Source organism: Cariama cristata, unplaced genomic scaffold (genome assembly GCF_000690535.1).
Source record: "Cariama cristata isolate BGI_N322 unplaced genomic scaffold, ASM69053v1 scaffold11850, whole genome shotgun sequence".
NCBI classification, from domain to species: domain Eukaryota; kingdom Metazoa; phylum Chordata; class Aves; order Cariamiformes; family Cariamidae; genus Cariama; species Cariama cristata.
In genome coordinates this window covers 19,636-34,164 of record NW_009592969.1, presented here as the reverse complement: position 1 = coordinate 34,164, position 14,529 = coordinate 19,636, and the positions used below count along the sequence as shown (strand labels likewise).

Genomic DNA, 14,529 nt, shown 5'->3' with positions numbered 1-14,529 from the left:
CCAGTTTCAAAAAAGATGATGATGTAAAAGCTTCCCAGAGTGATGCTGTCTGTCATATTACACTAATACTGTTGATCTTGGTCTGGCATTTAAAGAAAGCTTGTAAATAAGTATTTTGTAAAATTATTCCAGATTTGCAAAGGGTTAATTATTTTTCATCCCTAAATGTCATTTTCTGCTCGTATTCAGTGATCTATTTGTGGTTTTTCTAGACTTAGATTGGGCAATCCTAAGAACTCAAATGTTGATTAACCGTGAAGAGGAAATCTTTTCAGGTCTCAATTGCTGTCTCTTGGAGGAGTAGTAGTAGTTGTTTCAGTGCCCAGTTGCAGCCTCAGGTATTGATGGAGGGGGATAGAAACACTGAACTGTTTTATCAGTTTTGTCACAGTTCTTTTTTATATGTCCTATTTTTGCACTTCTAGTTTTATATTGAGATGAAACTAAAGTGGCATATTAATTAGACTTGGCAAGACAAGCAACTTGTATAGCTGCTTGGATGTAAATGTTTTTTTGTATAGAGAAACCCCACAGGAATGAGGCAGGTGAAAGATCCTCAATATCTCGAGTGGAAAGATGAATTAGGAAAGCAATGGAAACCGAAGGTGAATTACAGTGATGCAGTCTTGCTAGGTTACTTCTTGGAGTTAGGAGATTTTGACTCTGAAAGGATGGTTTACTGCAGTGATGTGGCATGTATGTGGAGTATGTTGTGCACTTATGTTTACCAGCAAGTCCACAAAGGTTTTCACAGTTGGCAGCTGTTGCATTTTTAGCAGGACTGTAGCCAGTTAAATCTGTATCTGGTCATTTTAACTTTGCTCCAAAATGGTTAAGATGTGGGGAAAAACATCTTACCTAACTGTTTGGTGTGGTGGAAAGAAGCCACTGGTGCTTAATTTTTCTTTCACAAATCCATGAGTTTTGTGAAATGAGGAAGCCCTGAACCACATTATCCGTTACTTTCTATTTCTATGCTGTTGTATACAGGTGTCAAAATACGTCTTAGTATGACAAGGGTGGAAGAGAAGTGCATTAAATTTAGTGCTTTTGAACACTTACATGTGAAGTCCAGTGGTGATCAGTTTTTATCTTTTTCTCAAGTATGTTTGAAAATGTCAAGTAAAGCATTTTCATTACTTTATCTCTTTGTTTTTAAAGAGCTGTTTTCAAGGTCTGCAATTCTGCAACACAATGCATCTTTTTCTTCTTGCTGTGAAGAAGTTACAACAAAGGTGGTGGGCAAGTTTAAAGTTCGCAGTTTTTATTGGAGCTTCACACGCTACTGACTTCCTACATGCTCTTGCTATACTTTTATGATCATTTTGGCACTTGAAAACCAGCGACTCAAGCGTGTAAATTTACTATCATCTTCCTAGTTAATCATCTTATTATCCAGTAGTACATAATGTTTGTTTTATTGATTGTATTCATAGAGGGTCACAAGTGTGAAAATACCTTCTTTTTAAGGGAACATCTGCAAGGCAAAATGAGGAATGAATTACCTTTTAGAACAGATTGTGTATTATATTTCGTGATGCTAGAATGAAGCCATGTTGTTCACAATGGGAAAACCCCAAACAGTCCCCATTGTAATTTTGAAATTAGAGTTGAAAAGGAGTGTTGGAAATTAAGATGATGCTGTATGTCACCTATGCAGGCAGAAGGAAGTACTGGTGTAGAGATGTGGAGTGTTACTGTTTCATCAGTTGGATGACAAACTTTAAAGAGGGTTAGAAACTGATATTTAAAGTCACTGTTGGTGCAGCTATAGGGTGCAAATAATTCAGCCTGCTTTTTGAGGTTTTTATTTTGAAAGCATCTAGGTGCACCACTGCTTGTTGTTCAGGTACCCAAACCATCAGCTTCCTTCCTGACGGCTTCTGTTGATTCCACGGTAGCCAAACGTGCTTTTTACCACTGGCTGCTGCTGTCTCGCACTCTCTTCCTTGGCCCTACCTTGCTCCCTCTCCATTGTGCAGGCTCCCGTGATGTAGACCCCCATTGACCCCTACCCCTACCCTTACTCAGTAACAGGCAGAGAGGGTGGTAACCTGGGTATAGAACTGCTGTACAGCTCAGCGAGGGTACAACAAGCGGCGGGCAGGGCGGGAAGGCACAGCTGTTCATAAATGGCAAGGCGGTACTGCAGCGGCTGGTGTTTAGATCAGTGTATGCCAACGTGGATCGACAGTGTAGGCGGCGTGGTCTCGTGAACTGATAACGGAAGAGGGAAAATAAATGACTATAGTGTTAATTTAGCATGTGAATTACTGGTATGATTGGAGGATTTTTTGCTTCTTTGTTGACTTATGTAAGACTTACGAAATTTCATTTGGCCCTGGTGTGGTGAGGAGTTTGAAGACTTTACAAGAGATTTGAAGCCTAATCTGACCATGGCTACTGCTTATTCTCGTAGAGTTTTATGTGACTCTCTGTGTGTTATTTTTCATTTCCTTCATCAGCTGTGTTTCTGCTGTGTAGCACTTCGAGCACTGAAGCACAAGAGTGTTTATTTTTATGAAAGTGTTGGTGCAGATTGCTAAGTAAATGGTATGTCTTGGGAAGCGGGCAAGCTGCGTGTGCCAGACAGAAGACAACATACAATGTGAGCTGTCTCTGTGATTCAGCATGGGCAGCAGATCAGGAGGGCTTCTGCATTATGTGTCATTGAAGGCAGAACCCTCTTACAGAGTCCTCATGTAAATCACTTTTCACCATGGCTAGCCTGTCTTTGTAGGCAGCTTTTGGCTGCATACTCTTTCAGCAAGTCATAGCTGTCCCTGGGGACTTCCTCACATTGTTTCTCTGACATCGATAAGCAAAAGCTCTGCAACACAGTCTTACACAGCCAATCTTTCTTTTCTGTTCTTTTGTAGTAGTTGGTTTGGTTAGTACATGATAGCAGAGGAAGCAAATGTCTTGCCTATTCTGATGATTTAATAACTTGAGATAATTTGTTTTAAAATGTTACCATGTTTTGAATGTTAAATTTAGCAAGGCTAAGTGTTAGTCTTTTGTGTAAAATTCAGTGGCTGAAAGCTAGGACTGCATTTCCAGAGATGGTGATTGAAAAGCCTTGTGTACAGGTGAAAATAATAAAGTGCTAATTATCACTAGCCCAGCATGTGGCTAGTGTTGTAAATGAAAGCAGTAAAATTTTGTTGTAATGGCATCTTAAATTTCATACTTTTCTATAGAGCAAGAATCAGCCTCTGCCCCCCCCCCCCCCCCCCCCCCCCGCACTACTGAGTGGCCAACGTTTTGAAAGGCAAAATGCTTATTGTGCTTTACCTTTTGTCCTGTTCCTATCTTTGTTAAACCTCTACCTGTAATGTCATTACCCTTCTAAGGGTGCCCCACAGCACGTAAATCAATCCAAGCTGAGACACCCGTAACCCCACCTGCCCTCCTTTCCTTGCCCCACCACTGGCAGTTGCACACCGAGCTGCCTCGGAGAGGCTGAAATCGAACGCTGGGCGGTGGGAATGGGTAGGGACACTGGTTCATCATCAGCCAGCTCCGTTCCTGAAGTCAGCGTGCCACTCTTGTGTGACCGGCCTTCCCAGGGGAGGGATGGCTTCTGCATTTCTGGTTGGGATTCGAGGTTGCTGAAAAGGCAAACACGGGCTGGCAGTGCTGGTGAAAGAAGCTGCTGCTGGTGTTTCCCTACTCTCACACTGTCCTGTCCCTCTGTTAGGGAAAGCACTGCTGCGTGTGCACACTAAAATAAATTAGGGGATTGCTCTAGGTTAAAACTAACAGCTATTTTTATCTCAAGTCCTTGGTCTGGTTTACCATGTGGCTGCAGAAGTGTTTACCTCCAGTACCAGGAAGGGTGTGAGAACGAGTGGCCAAACGTAAGAGCCAGACAAGGTTTGCTTTTGGCTGTGGCTGCACTAGTTTAAAGTGCCTTCAACTGTTTATTGAGCTATGGCCTCACTTGTGGTAGTGTGGGGTGTTTTATGTTGTGAAACAGCTGTAATGCTGATCTGCAATGCTAATCTGAAATGCTCAAACCAGTGTGTTACTGAGGCAAATAAATGGCATAACAATGAAAGTGGACTGGGTGCTTGTTGGCTTGTTAAGAATATTAATTCTGACAGAAGAACAGATTCCTTCCTGAAGAACATAGTTCTGTGGAGTTTGGTGGAAACGGCAATGACTTTGGAGGACACAAATATGGACATTTGAAAATACCTGAAAAAACTATTTAGAATTTGATGTCTCTGGTCTTAATTCCTCAGTGTTTCTTATTCATGGAACGGTTTTGTTGGTTGTGTAAACTTTCTTGCCCACAGTGAGAAAAGCACAAAGTAGATGCCAAAAGGTGTCTTTTAGTGGCACACTGATAAAGAGCAGGGAAATGCAGAGCACAGGAGCTAAACAGAAGAGGAGAAATTACAATAGTGCATTGAATCAGAAAGAGTTGTGTATTTGGAGTTAAAATGGATGCTTTCAGATACCTTTTTGCTTACATAACTCTAATAGATTTGGTTCTACCTTTGCTGAGTTAAGAAAGATTTAATTATATCCTGTATGTAGTCACAAACTGACAGACAATCATAGCTTGTATATGTAAAATCTTCTCAGGAAACCCACTGGTTAAATTGAGTCTGTTCAAAAGGCAGCACCACATTTGAGATCGGTGTTTTGATATGCATCAGTTATGCCTTATAGACTGTAATCTTAAACTGTCTGATGTCTTCATTTTATCATTCTCTCTTCTCCAAGTAAGGAATGGGAAAGCATTCTGTGGTCTTAAAGATTGATTTTTAACATGTTTTGGTAGTGAGAATGAGGTTAGCAGTCACTAACAGCAGCCAAACTCAGGGGGAAAAAGTTCTGATTAATTGACTTCAACAACTATAAAGAATAATTAATCTTTTTTGTGGGTATTAATAGAGTACTTAGCACCCACTCCTGCCTGTGCAGTATCCTCTCATTTTATCAAATTTCACATTTTCTTATTATCCAATGCATTTTGGTATGTTTGTGTTGGTTCGAGTTCTGTATTTTATTGGTGTAAAGGACTTGGGTATGAGAAATCATTTTAAATCATCTGCATGATTGCATCAGACACCAATGTGCCGTAGCCCGGGGGTCATATGTGATCTGTCAGGATAATTCATCCAGACTGCATTTGAAGGCGCCTGCAGAAGAGATGAATGGTTCTCCTGACAACAGCAGTCTGCTTTCCTCTACCAGCTTCTTCAGGGGTGCCCGTGTTTCTAACACGTGTTTTGGTGAAGAGCCGAGCTTATTCATGTTTGCTGTGAATGTGGTCCTCAGGACACATGAAATTCAATGCATATCTGGAGACCTTCCAGCAAATGTCAGGTGTAATGTGTATGTGCAAGTGTTCTGGTGCTTCTGCGAAGGGCTTGGTCTATTCTGCAAGTGCAGTAGGTCTGCTGTGGGACAGAGAGGGTGGAAAGAAAGCAAGAGACTCGTTCAGCTGTGTACTGACAACAGCCTATTCAGGAGTGATTGATTTAGGAATTGACATCTGTCTCTGCTATGTGTTCTCAAATAGTCCTCTCATGCACACAGATCAACAGAAGCAGAAGATTCTGTGGCACTTCATTAATGACTTCCAAATTAATGAAGTAGCTAATGCTCCTATTTATGTGGCTGTAGAGCAAAGAATTGTACTTTCTCTTTTTCTTGGAGAAGTTGCTGAGTACTGCAGATTGCTCCCCTGATGCAGGATGTATATATGTGTCTCTGAAGTTGATCGGTGGTATTTATACAACTTTGGCAGAAATGATGAAGCACCACATACATAGAGAGGCTCAAGAACTACCCTTTTATAGTACCAATAAAATAAAACGAGGTTTCATTGTTCTGCAAGTTTCACTGGAATTGTGATTTTTAGAAATTTCCAAATAGCTCCTGAATGATACTGCTGCCCCTGGCAGACTGTGTATTGCATGCTGGACATGCAATGGTAATCTTCAAATTCTTCAGGCATGAAGTGTCTGGCACTTCTGCTATCATTAACCTAAGCGAAACACACAAGAAAATGAGATCTAAAATGTCAGGTCAGAATGAGCTACTTTTAAAAATTGGCTTCATAGTAAGATGATGCTGTGGATGCAGTTCAGCACAACTTTTTTCCTTTGCATTCCTTTCTAGTATCATTTGCAGCAGGTTCTTTAATATGGATAGATTAGAGGAGTGTTTTTCCTCGCATGTTTTCAAGAAAGCCTACAACAAAAGGGAGACTTGAGAGTGGCATTTCCATTAAATTGTGTGAGACAGATTAGAAAGTTTTTCTATCTAGCCACTGGAAACAAGACTGATTGTTCCAAGCTACAATGGAAATTTGATGTTTCTTAGTCATGAATCTTTAAAATAAAAGCCTCAATGTCTTTTTAAAGCTTACTATATTTTATTTGCGTTTTATCACCTAAACGTGTAAGAGTGTTTTTGGAGTTCTTTTGCTTTTCTCATCAGAAAGGTGTGCCCTGTTCATCATAGAAACGCAGTGCTGGTATTGTTTCATGCTTGAGACAGCTGAACAGCAAACTAGTGAAGAGGATGGTTTAAATGAATGTTAGGCATGATCTTTTCTACTTTTAACTGGAGAAATTTAGAGTTTTAAGTACAGTTTGGGTCAAAGAAGAGACCCAAGCTCTCCTTTGTCTTTGACGTCCAGCAGTATAGGCTTAAGGTGCAAAAGCGTGGGGAAGAATCGAAGATATCTAATTGTGTGTTGTTGGTGTTCCTGGTTGTAAGAAATAGTATTTGTGTGTTTACTGCATTGCAACAACAGGCCCATTGAAATGAGAAATAGTTAACTACCAAGTATTCTAGAGTGTACAAGCATTTTTATTTTCCTTAAAATGCACTCAGCGCTATGTATCTGATGCGGAATTCACGGACTCTTTGCACGACCAATATGATCAGAAGAAAGCCAACTTTATTAGCAAGCAGTAGCCCTTAATATACAGATTGCATTTTCTAAACACGCGATAGCTCAGTCTATGATTGGTGCCATGCATTGTCCACGCGCTCATCGGCTATACATGATTTGCTAAGCGTTACTGTCCACGCGGCTCAACTCCCCCCAACAACTCCTCCCCTATATTCTGCTCCCATGGCCTTGCTTCTCAAGCTTATCTATCTCCTGCCCCACAAGCTTACCTCCCTACATAACTCTCTCTGCGCTTTCCCACATTTTATCGCATTCTCAAAATACCCTTCAGCTTATTGCTAACATAAAATGATTCTACATGCGTTCAGATGGTCACATAGTCCACATTCAGTGTGTCTGGGTTGCTCACAATATGTCCCTTGTCTTCCAGATATCCCACATGTATCTGCCCATACAGGTGAAAGCTACTATGATTTCATGTTCAAAAGACCGCTGTATTGCTGTATCTGCATAATGTTTTCAATCTGTAAATGAGTAAACAGTTGCTTACCCCTGTCACAGGATAGGAAAAGCACAGAACTGGTTAACTGACTCATTGATTTTATTCAGGATATAGCCTAAACCTGACTGCTACTTATGTTGAAAACTAATTTTGTATGTTTGCAGTATAAAGAGTTTTGAAATACTAGGAACAATATCACCACGAATAAAGACCTAGTATATATTTGTTGGTTTTGTTGTTGTCAATATAATAAATTCCATGCATTTTGTAATGTGCGCAAGTTCTTGCTTGTGAAAAGCCAGTTTACTAGCAAAGGAATCAGTGTTTTTCTTGACTGTTAAGCATATTGTGACTAATAAGGAATCTGACATTTAAATATTTACTAACTAATAAGCCAAGGTCATACAGGTTTTGAATGATAAATCTTTCACTTACTCCTAGGTTTATAGTGCCTTTGGAAAGAAACCAGGATTAAAATGATACTCAAAACATAGGGTTCATGTTACGTCTTTGTAACATTGGACAGTTGTGTCTCATATATTAGAACAACAGTAGTTCAGGAAGGTAATTTATCAGCTGTCACCCAAATGGAAATAACTTTTGTCATGGGATGGAACAAAGTGTTTTAAAGACAATTGCTAAAATTGGCTGAAGAAAAACATGGCTAAACAACAGCTTTACAAATAGAAATTTTGATTTTACTGAAGTGGATATTCCAGTTACCTTTTCCAAAGAAGATGCATCATTCTGATTCAAGACTGCTAGCAAGACAAAAAGCTAAGGTCTGCATTTGTTTCTCATTCTGTGTATACCAGCAGCACTTTAGCTTTTAAAAGATGCAGGTATCTTTCAATGTGCTCAGATTATAAAGAGAGTAGGTTTTCTTACTAGAAATTAGGTGCTTTTGCAAACAGATTAATCAGACCTAGTTAAGTACCACAGTTTATTTTTCCTATGTCACTTCAGTGCATTGGACTTACTTTTCCATTCAGTCTTACATGAAATACATCTAAGAATTTTGAAATTTAGTTAAAATTCTTAAGTATGTGTACAATTTTTGTCCCTAAAGTTTAACTTACCTTTTCACGTTTAGTGTGTCACACATGTTAGTGTGTAATACGAAGGACTTTCAGACTGACACTTTTAGCTGTCAAAACAAACGTCTGTCGATACAAACGATGTTGATTGACCATTGTGAGTTTCTAGAGTGTGAAATCTTGACGTAATGTTAAGTCTGTAGTAATCACTTGATAGGAACTATATACACAGGCATGAATTGAGAAGGGTAACATGGACCTTCAGGTAATAAATGTATTTGGAATGGTGTCAAAGACATTTTTAGCAGCGTACCTAATCTGACTTTTGTCTTGGTGATTTTTGCTTATGTTACTTTGTTACAATCCTTTCAGGATTACAAAAGCAATCTTTTAGGATAATTTAGCAATTGCTTTTAGGATAATGTGTACAGATCTCTTTCAAAAGATTGCTGGACTTTCTAGTGTCAAATCTTGAGAATGATAATGCTGTTCCTGGCCTCCTTGTTTCTTGGCACTACATTCAGTAAATAGGCTTTTTAGCCTCCAGTGCTAACAAAAATAAATTGGAGATGTTTGAGGCTTATTTTGTGGGGCTTATGTTATTGCAGGTGTTAATTTTGCTGGATGTGTCCTTGTGCTCAGGACTACTTTGTTTCATCTTGATACAGTAATTTCTAAAGAGCCAGCAATGGTGGATGTTACTTAAAGAACATTCTTCTTTCCAAAACAACACACAAATTCTTACCACTTCTTGTACTGCATACCGGGGGAAATTCATATCTAGCTGTTGAGTGAATGGATTTGTCAGTTTGCTTTTTATAATTTGATTTTGAGAATACACAATTTGTGCTATTTTTTCCACTTGTTAAATGAGTCTTCTTTAGTATTGTTACTGCTGTTTAATACTCAAATGTTAGGTAGAGGACTCCAGGTTGGAGTTATAATTTAGTAGGTTGTACAAGTTGTGAAAAACTGAGCATGTTCTCTAAAGAGCTGTAAGACTTAATTACAGCATTGAAATTGTGGTACAGTTGAAAACAATGCCATAGCAGTTTGATGATGGTCAGACCTGGCAGTTATTTTCAGTAGAATATTTGCTGTCCGTTGTCTTTGCACTTTTGTTCTTTTCATTGTGTTGCAAATACAGTAACAACAGTAAAACTGTTGTGCTCTGTTTTACTGGTGGGTTTCCTCCTCCTTTTCAGAACCTGTTTTCTTCCGCACATAGAAGTTGAGGGAACATGAAATAGCAGGGATGCGTTCTGTACTGTCTGTTCAATTTTTAATGTCATTATGGATGAATTTTCATCTCACTGAGGAAGTTGTAGCAGCTCTCTGGTCACCTATGACGAGAAGCTAAACATTAGGCAACATTAGTTAAATGGTATTTTCTCACAATTGCTGTTTCATCTGCATGTGACTTACCTTGGAGTTTTCTTGATTAGTTTTCATGATTAGTACAGTTAAAAAAACATCAAATCATATACCACTGCTGGAACCCAGGATGACTAAATCACCAGTGAAGCTTTCAAGGTAAATGTGCATAGCTGATTTATTTTTGTTCCTTTGCAGGTGATGGATGTGGACACACCGTCCTGGGCCCTGAAAGTGGAACTCTTGCTTCGATAAACTACCCACAGACCTCTCCTAATAGCACAGTTTGTGAATGGGAAATTCGTGTAAAGCCTGGGCAGCGAGTTCAGCTCAAATTTGGTGATTTTGATATTGATGACTCAGATTCTTGTCATTCCAGTTACTTAAGAGTTCACAATGGGATTGGCCCCACCAGGACAGAGATAGGTAGGAGCTTTTATTATTGGTATTTGAAAGCTATTGTCTTGTATAGAATTTGGATATACTGTTGGTACTTTTATAACTTTCTATATTTCTCCTTGTTTACCTGCTCTGAGCACAGAGTAATGATGAGGTGTATGGTGTTAGTTGAGTTCTTTTTTATAGCCCTAGAAAACTGCTGTAATTCTGTTGGATATTGGGCAGGGTAAGACATTGCCTGAATACATCATACACTGCTTTGTACAGTGCGGATTTGTAGTCTTATGAGAAGTGATGAAAAGAAGAATGTGTTGATTATTTACAGGAATCTCAAATAAGGTAAAGAAAGGAATTTTAGTAATCCTGTAATCAGAGTTGTGCTGTTTTTTTCCTGAACCTCTTATCAAGGAGACCCTGCAAAGCTGAGGAGTGCTGTGTGTACCTCACCATGGGAGAAAAACAGCCATCAGGCACCAGTTTTAGTAAACTTACTACTGATAGTACTGCTAGAAAGCACAGCTAAGGAACGATTCTCCTGTTTGCTATATAGGTCTTCAGTACAGGGAGGGAGTCCAGGTGCAACTATAACTATATAAAAATAAAAGTGGTAAAGAAAACAGTAGTCTGATTGTCTGTTTCTCTGGTGATGTGCTCATTTCAAGTACCATTGTTGCTCAGCAGATGAACTGTCTGTTTGGAATGCCTGAGTATTCTTAATGCAATTATTCTTAAGTAATTGTGTTTTGTTTGCTGTTATTATAAGCATATGTAAATGTCTGTCATCTTGACATAATTCCTATATCCTAAAAATGTACTGAAAAAATGATGAGTAATAATGATAGCAGAACATCCTACATCTTGTTTGTGCGTACAACAACTAGATGCTAAAAGCAACATGGACCCTGAAATGATCTTTGATTCTTCAGGAAAGTCCACTGTAATGTTGGGTTATTTTCTCAGACATTTCCCAGTAGCTTGCAAAGTTCTTGTAAGCATTGGAGAGGGAATTGCAAAACTACGAGGATCTTAATTTAAAAAAAGAAAAAAGAAAAAAGTATATATATCTTACCTGAAATGCTTTTCTTTTTATATGAAATTGCTGTGATTTGAGCTGTTCATTTTGGTGGTACTAGAGGATGTCAGGCTTCAAAAGTTGTGTAGTTCAAATATCCTCCATCTTATGATAATGTCCATAGTTTAATTTTTGTCCTCTTTAAGAGGACAAATTGAATTTCCTGACTATAAGGCAGGGTTTTTTTCCACTAGCAGTGTGATATTATCATCTACATCAAGGTATATATAGGGTTTTAGGTCCCGTGTGGTTACTTTGCTTAAAACTCAAAATTAATTGTCATTCTTCCTTTACTAAAATTAGTTGTTATTGTGCAGATTAATTTTATTTTCTTTCCTAAAGCTTTAATCTGGAGAGAAGGAGAGATTTACTTCACCAGGATTGTTTTTGTGCAACTCAAATGCCGATCCCACTAAAATGAGTCTTTTTAGTGGAATGTTAGCTTTGTTAACCCTCTTTTCCAACTGTTACCTAGGTAAGTGTGTATGAAAATAAGTATGCGCTTGGAGCTGTTGAGCCAGACTTGGTCTAAAATAGGAAATGCTGAAGTCCTTAAATGGCAAGGAACGTCCAGTTCTGATAAGTCCATTATTCACTTTTACAAGTGACTTAATGGGTTCGAGTAAATTTTCTACTTCATTTGTTTCTCTTGACTTTCAGCTGTTCCCAGCTGGTGTAGTAGCACAGTATGTTAAGTAAATGTGTGTGTTCTGCTCTTAATAAATTCCCTCTACAACTACCTGAAAGGAGGTTGTAGTGAGGTGGGAGTTAGTCTCTTCTTCCTGGTAACTAGCGATAGGACAAGAGGAAACAGTCTCAGGTTGCACCAGGGGAGGTTCAGGATGGATATTAGGAAGAACTTCTTCACTGTAAGAGTCGTTAGGCATTGGAACGGGCTCCCCAGGGAGGTGGTGGAGTCACCATCCCTGGAGGTGTTCAAAAAATGTTTAGATGTGGCGCTTTAAGACGTGGTTTAGTGGGTTTAGCGGGCATGGTGGCATTGGGTATATGGTTGGACTTGATGATCTTTGAGGTCTCTTCCAAACATTATGATTCTATGATTCTAATTAAATTGCAGAACAAACAGTGATATTGACAGTGGCACATAGAGATGATGCAGGTTCTTGAATGTTCATGTTTCAAGCAATAAACATAGGAGAGATTGAAGAGTCACATCAGTTTGTTTGGAAGAAATCTGGATTTATCCTAAGTTTTTCCATTCAAGACATGGTCTAACATTAAAATACTTGTATTACATAAAATCTGAAATTCACTGATACCTGCTTTAACCCAAAATGACTTAAAAATTGGCTGAGTAGATTAAAAAATGAATTGTTAGTGGGTTAGTTCATTGATAAACAGAGAAAATTTCCAATGAAGCTTTTTAAAAGCTAGTTCTCATTCCAAGACTTTTGAATATTTGTCAATGAATCAAAAGAAGATTAAAATCCTTGGTGTTAAGTTTGTGTCTAGTTTAAATAAGATCTAGAGGTGTTTTTTATTATATTTCCTCACAGTCCAGTCACTGTATGTGTAGAGTCAGATGTACTTATTTAATACATACAATGTAAGCCCAGATCTATAGGAACAGAGAACGTAAGCTACCGTGGGAATTCCCTCTCATGCTGTAATGTTGCTGTACAAAAGCACTTGGGGTCCTTCAATACATAAGTACAGACAAAATAGTAGTATTACATCTTCTGCACATACTATTGACAGGGGCATCACGGCAGTCAAGTTTTGTCCATTTCTATTGCCTGCTTCTTAAAAAGATTGCTAAAACTCTGGCGAGAGGCCAGGGAAGAGTTAGAAAAATAATTTGTAGTCTCAAAAGTATGTCTTGCCATGAATCGTAAGGTGCATCAGTCTACAATTTGTCAAAGGCTGTGTCTTCATGGTGCAAGCAGCACAGGATAGTTTATCCAAGCTAGATTTAAATGTCTTGCTGTGTATATTTGCCTGAAGAAGAGGATAAACGATGTCTTGAGAACAGTCTGATCTACCCTGAGAGGAGTCTCTTGCTGGTCAATTGTGTAACAAGATCTTAAACTTAACAAAACTTTTTTTTTAAAAAAAAAAGGAAAACAAACTTGGTAGTTGGAAAAATTATGCAGTTCGTCATAATGAATTCAATTAATCGTTGAAACATGAGTTAGAGCAAAACATAGGGTCAATGTGTGGTGCCTTGGTAAAAGGGAACTTCTTTGTAACTCTTGCTGGTAACCAGTTTAAGTAGTGAACTGAGGTAAGGTTGTAGTGTATATTATTATAAATTTCATTGAAGTATTGTAAAGTCTATTTTCTGTTTTTTCATTAGAAAATACCCTTGCTTTGTTCAAAAAATATCTGAATAAGCAACATGTAAAAAGCTCTGAATAATGATAGGAATTTGTGTTTCTAATGTTTTAAAAAATTTGTTAGTATTTGAGAGTGCCGTTCACTTTTTAAAGGAATCTGACATGCACATTGTATTTGTTGTCTTTATGTTTGTTTTGTGTTATATTTGTTGAGAACTGTTCCTGCAGGGCAGTGCTATTCCACTCCCTCTACTTAGTGTTGTAATTTGCCTTTAGTTGAGAAGGGTGTCTGGCTTCTTTTTTTGCCATTTTACGATATGATAACATACTTGTTGTCATGAAAGCGAATGAATGAGTGGTAAACTGAAACATATGCAGTGTCATTTGCTGCTGGTGATTATCCACTTTGATTATCCACTGCAGAATCTTAAATAGGGTTATAGATGGTTTACAATATTGAATGATCAAGGGAGCCTATATAACGGAAGATACTGTATTTTTCTTAGCAGGTTAGTAAACTGATCAGTATTTTGTTAGAGTTTGTAGTTAGTAGGACTGGAGAATTTGATAGTGACTTGGGTCTATTTAACAGCTGTTCATCCAGGTCATGTCATTTGGTAGTAATTCTAGGACTTCATAGGGTGAGTACTGTCAGTATTTGCAGACTCCAGCATCTCCATTTAAAATGTATTATTTTTGGTCATTTTGGATGGCAAGAAAAGTATCCAGATGCAGAACCTCTGGTTTTATGGCTGCAGCAAAACAGAAGGTGAACCAACTGGGTGTTTATATTAGTGGTACTCACATATGCTTGTATGTTAATACTGAAGTGCAGCGAATCATGCCTGCTGTTGTCCAAAATTAAGAAAAGTAGTTGACAGAAACCATGAAATGGTCAACAAGGAAGAAGTGCCCCAACAGCTGAGGGAAGAGAAGGGCTTCTTTCTCATTTGCATCTGTAGATGATT

At 38.4% G+C, this 14,529-nt stretch overlaps 1 protein-coding gene across 1 annotated transcript in view; it reads left to right on the top strand.

Moving 5' to 3' along the window:
- Positions 1-521: 521 nt before the first annotated feature.
- The window catches only part of DCBLD2 (discoidin, CUB and LCCL domain containing 2), a gene marked incomplete at both ends in the record, with an annotated part of 33,640 nt that continues 19,632 nt past the window's right edge, over positions 522-14,529 (top strand). Inside the window, 2 exons of the mRNA XM_009705107.1 lie at positions 522-696; positions 9,992-10,219. Coding sequence (XP_009703409.1) covers positions 522-696; positions 9,992-10,219 — 403 coding nt within the window. The remainder of the gene's footprint in view (positions 697-9,991; positions 10,220-14,529) is intronic.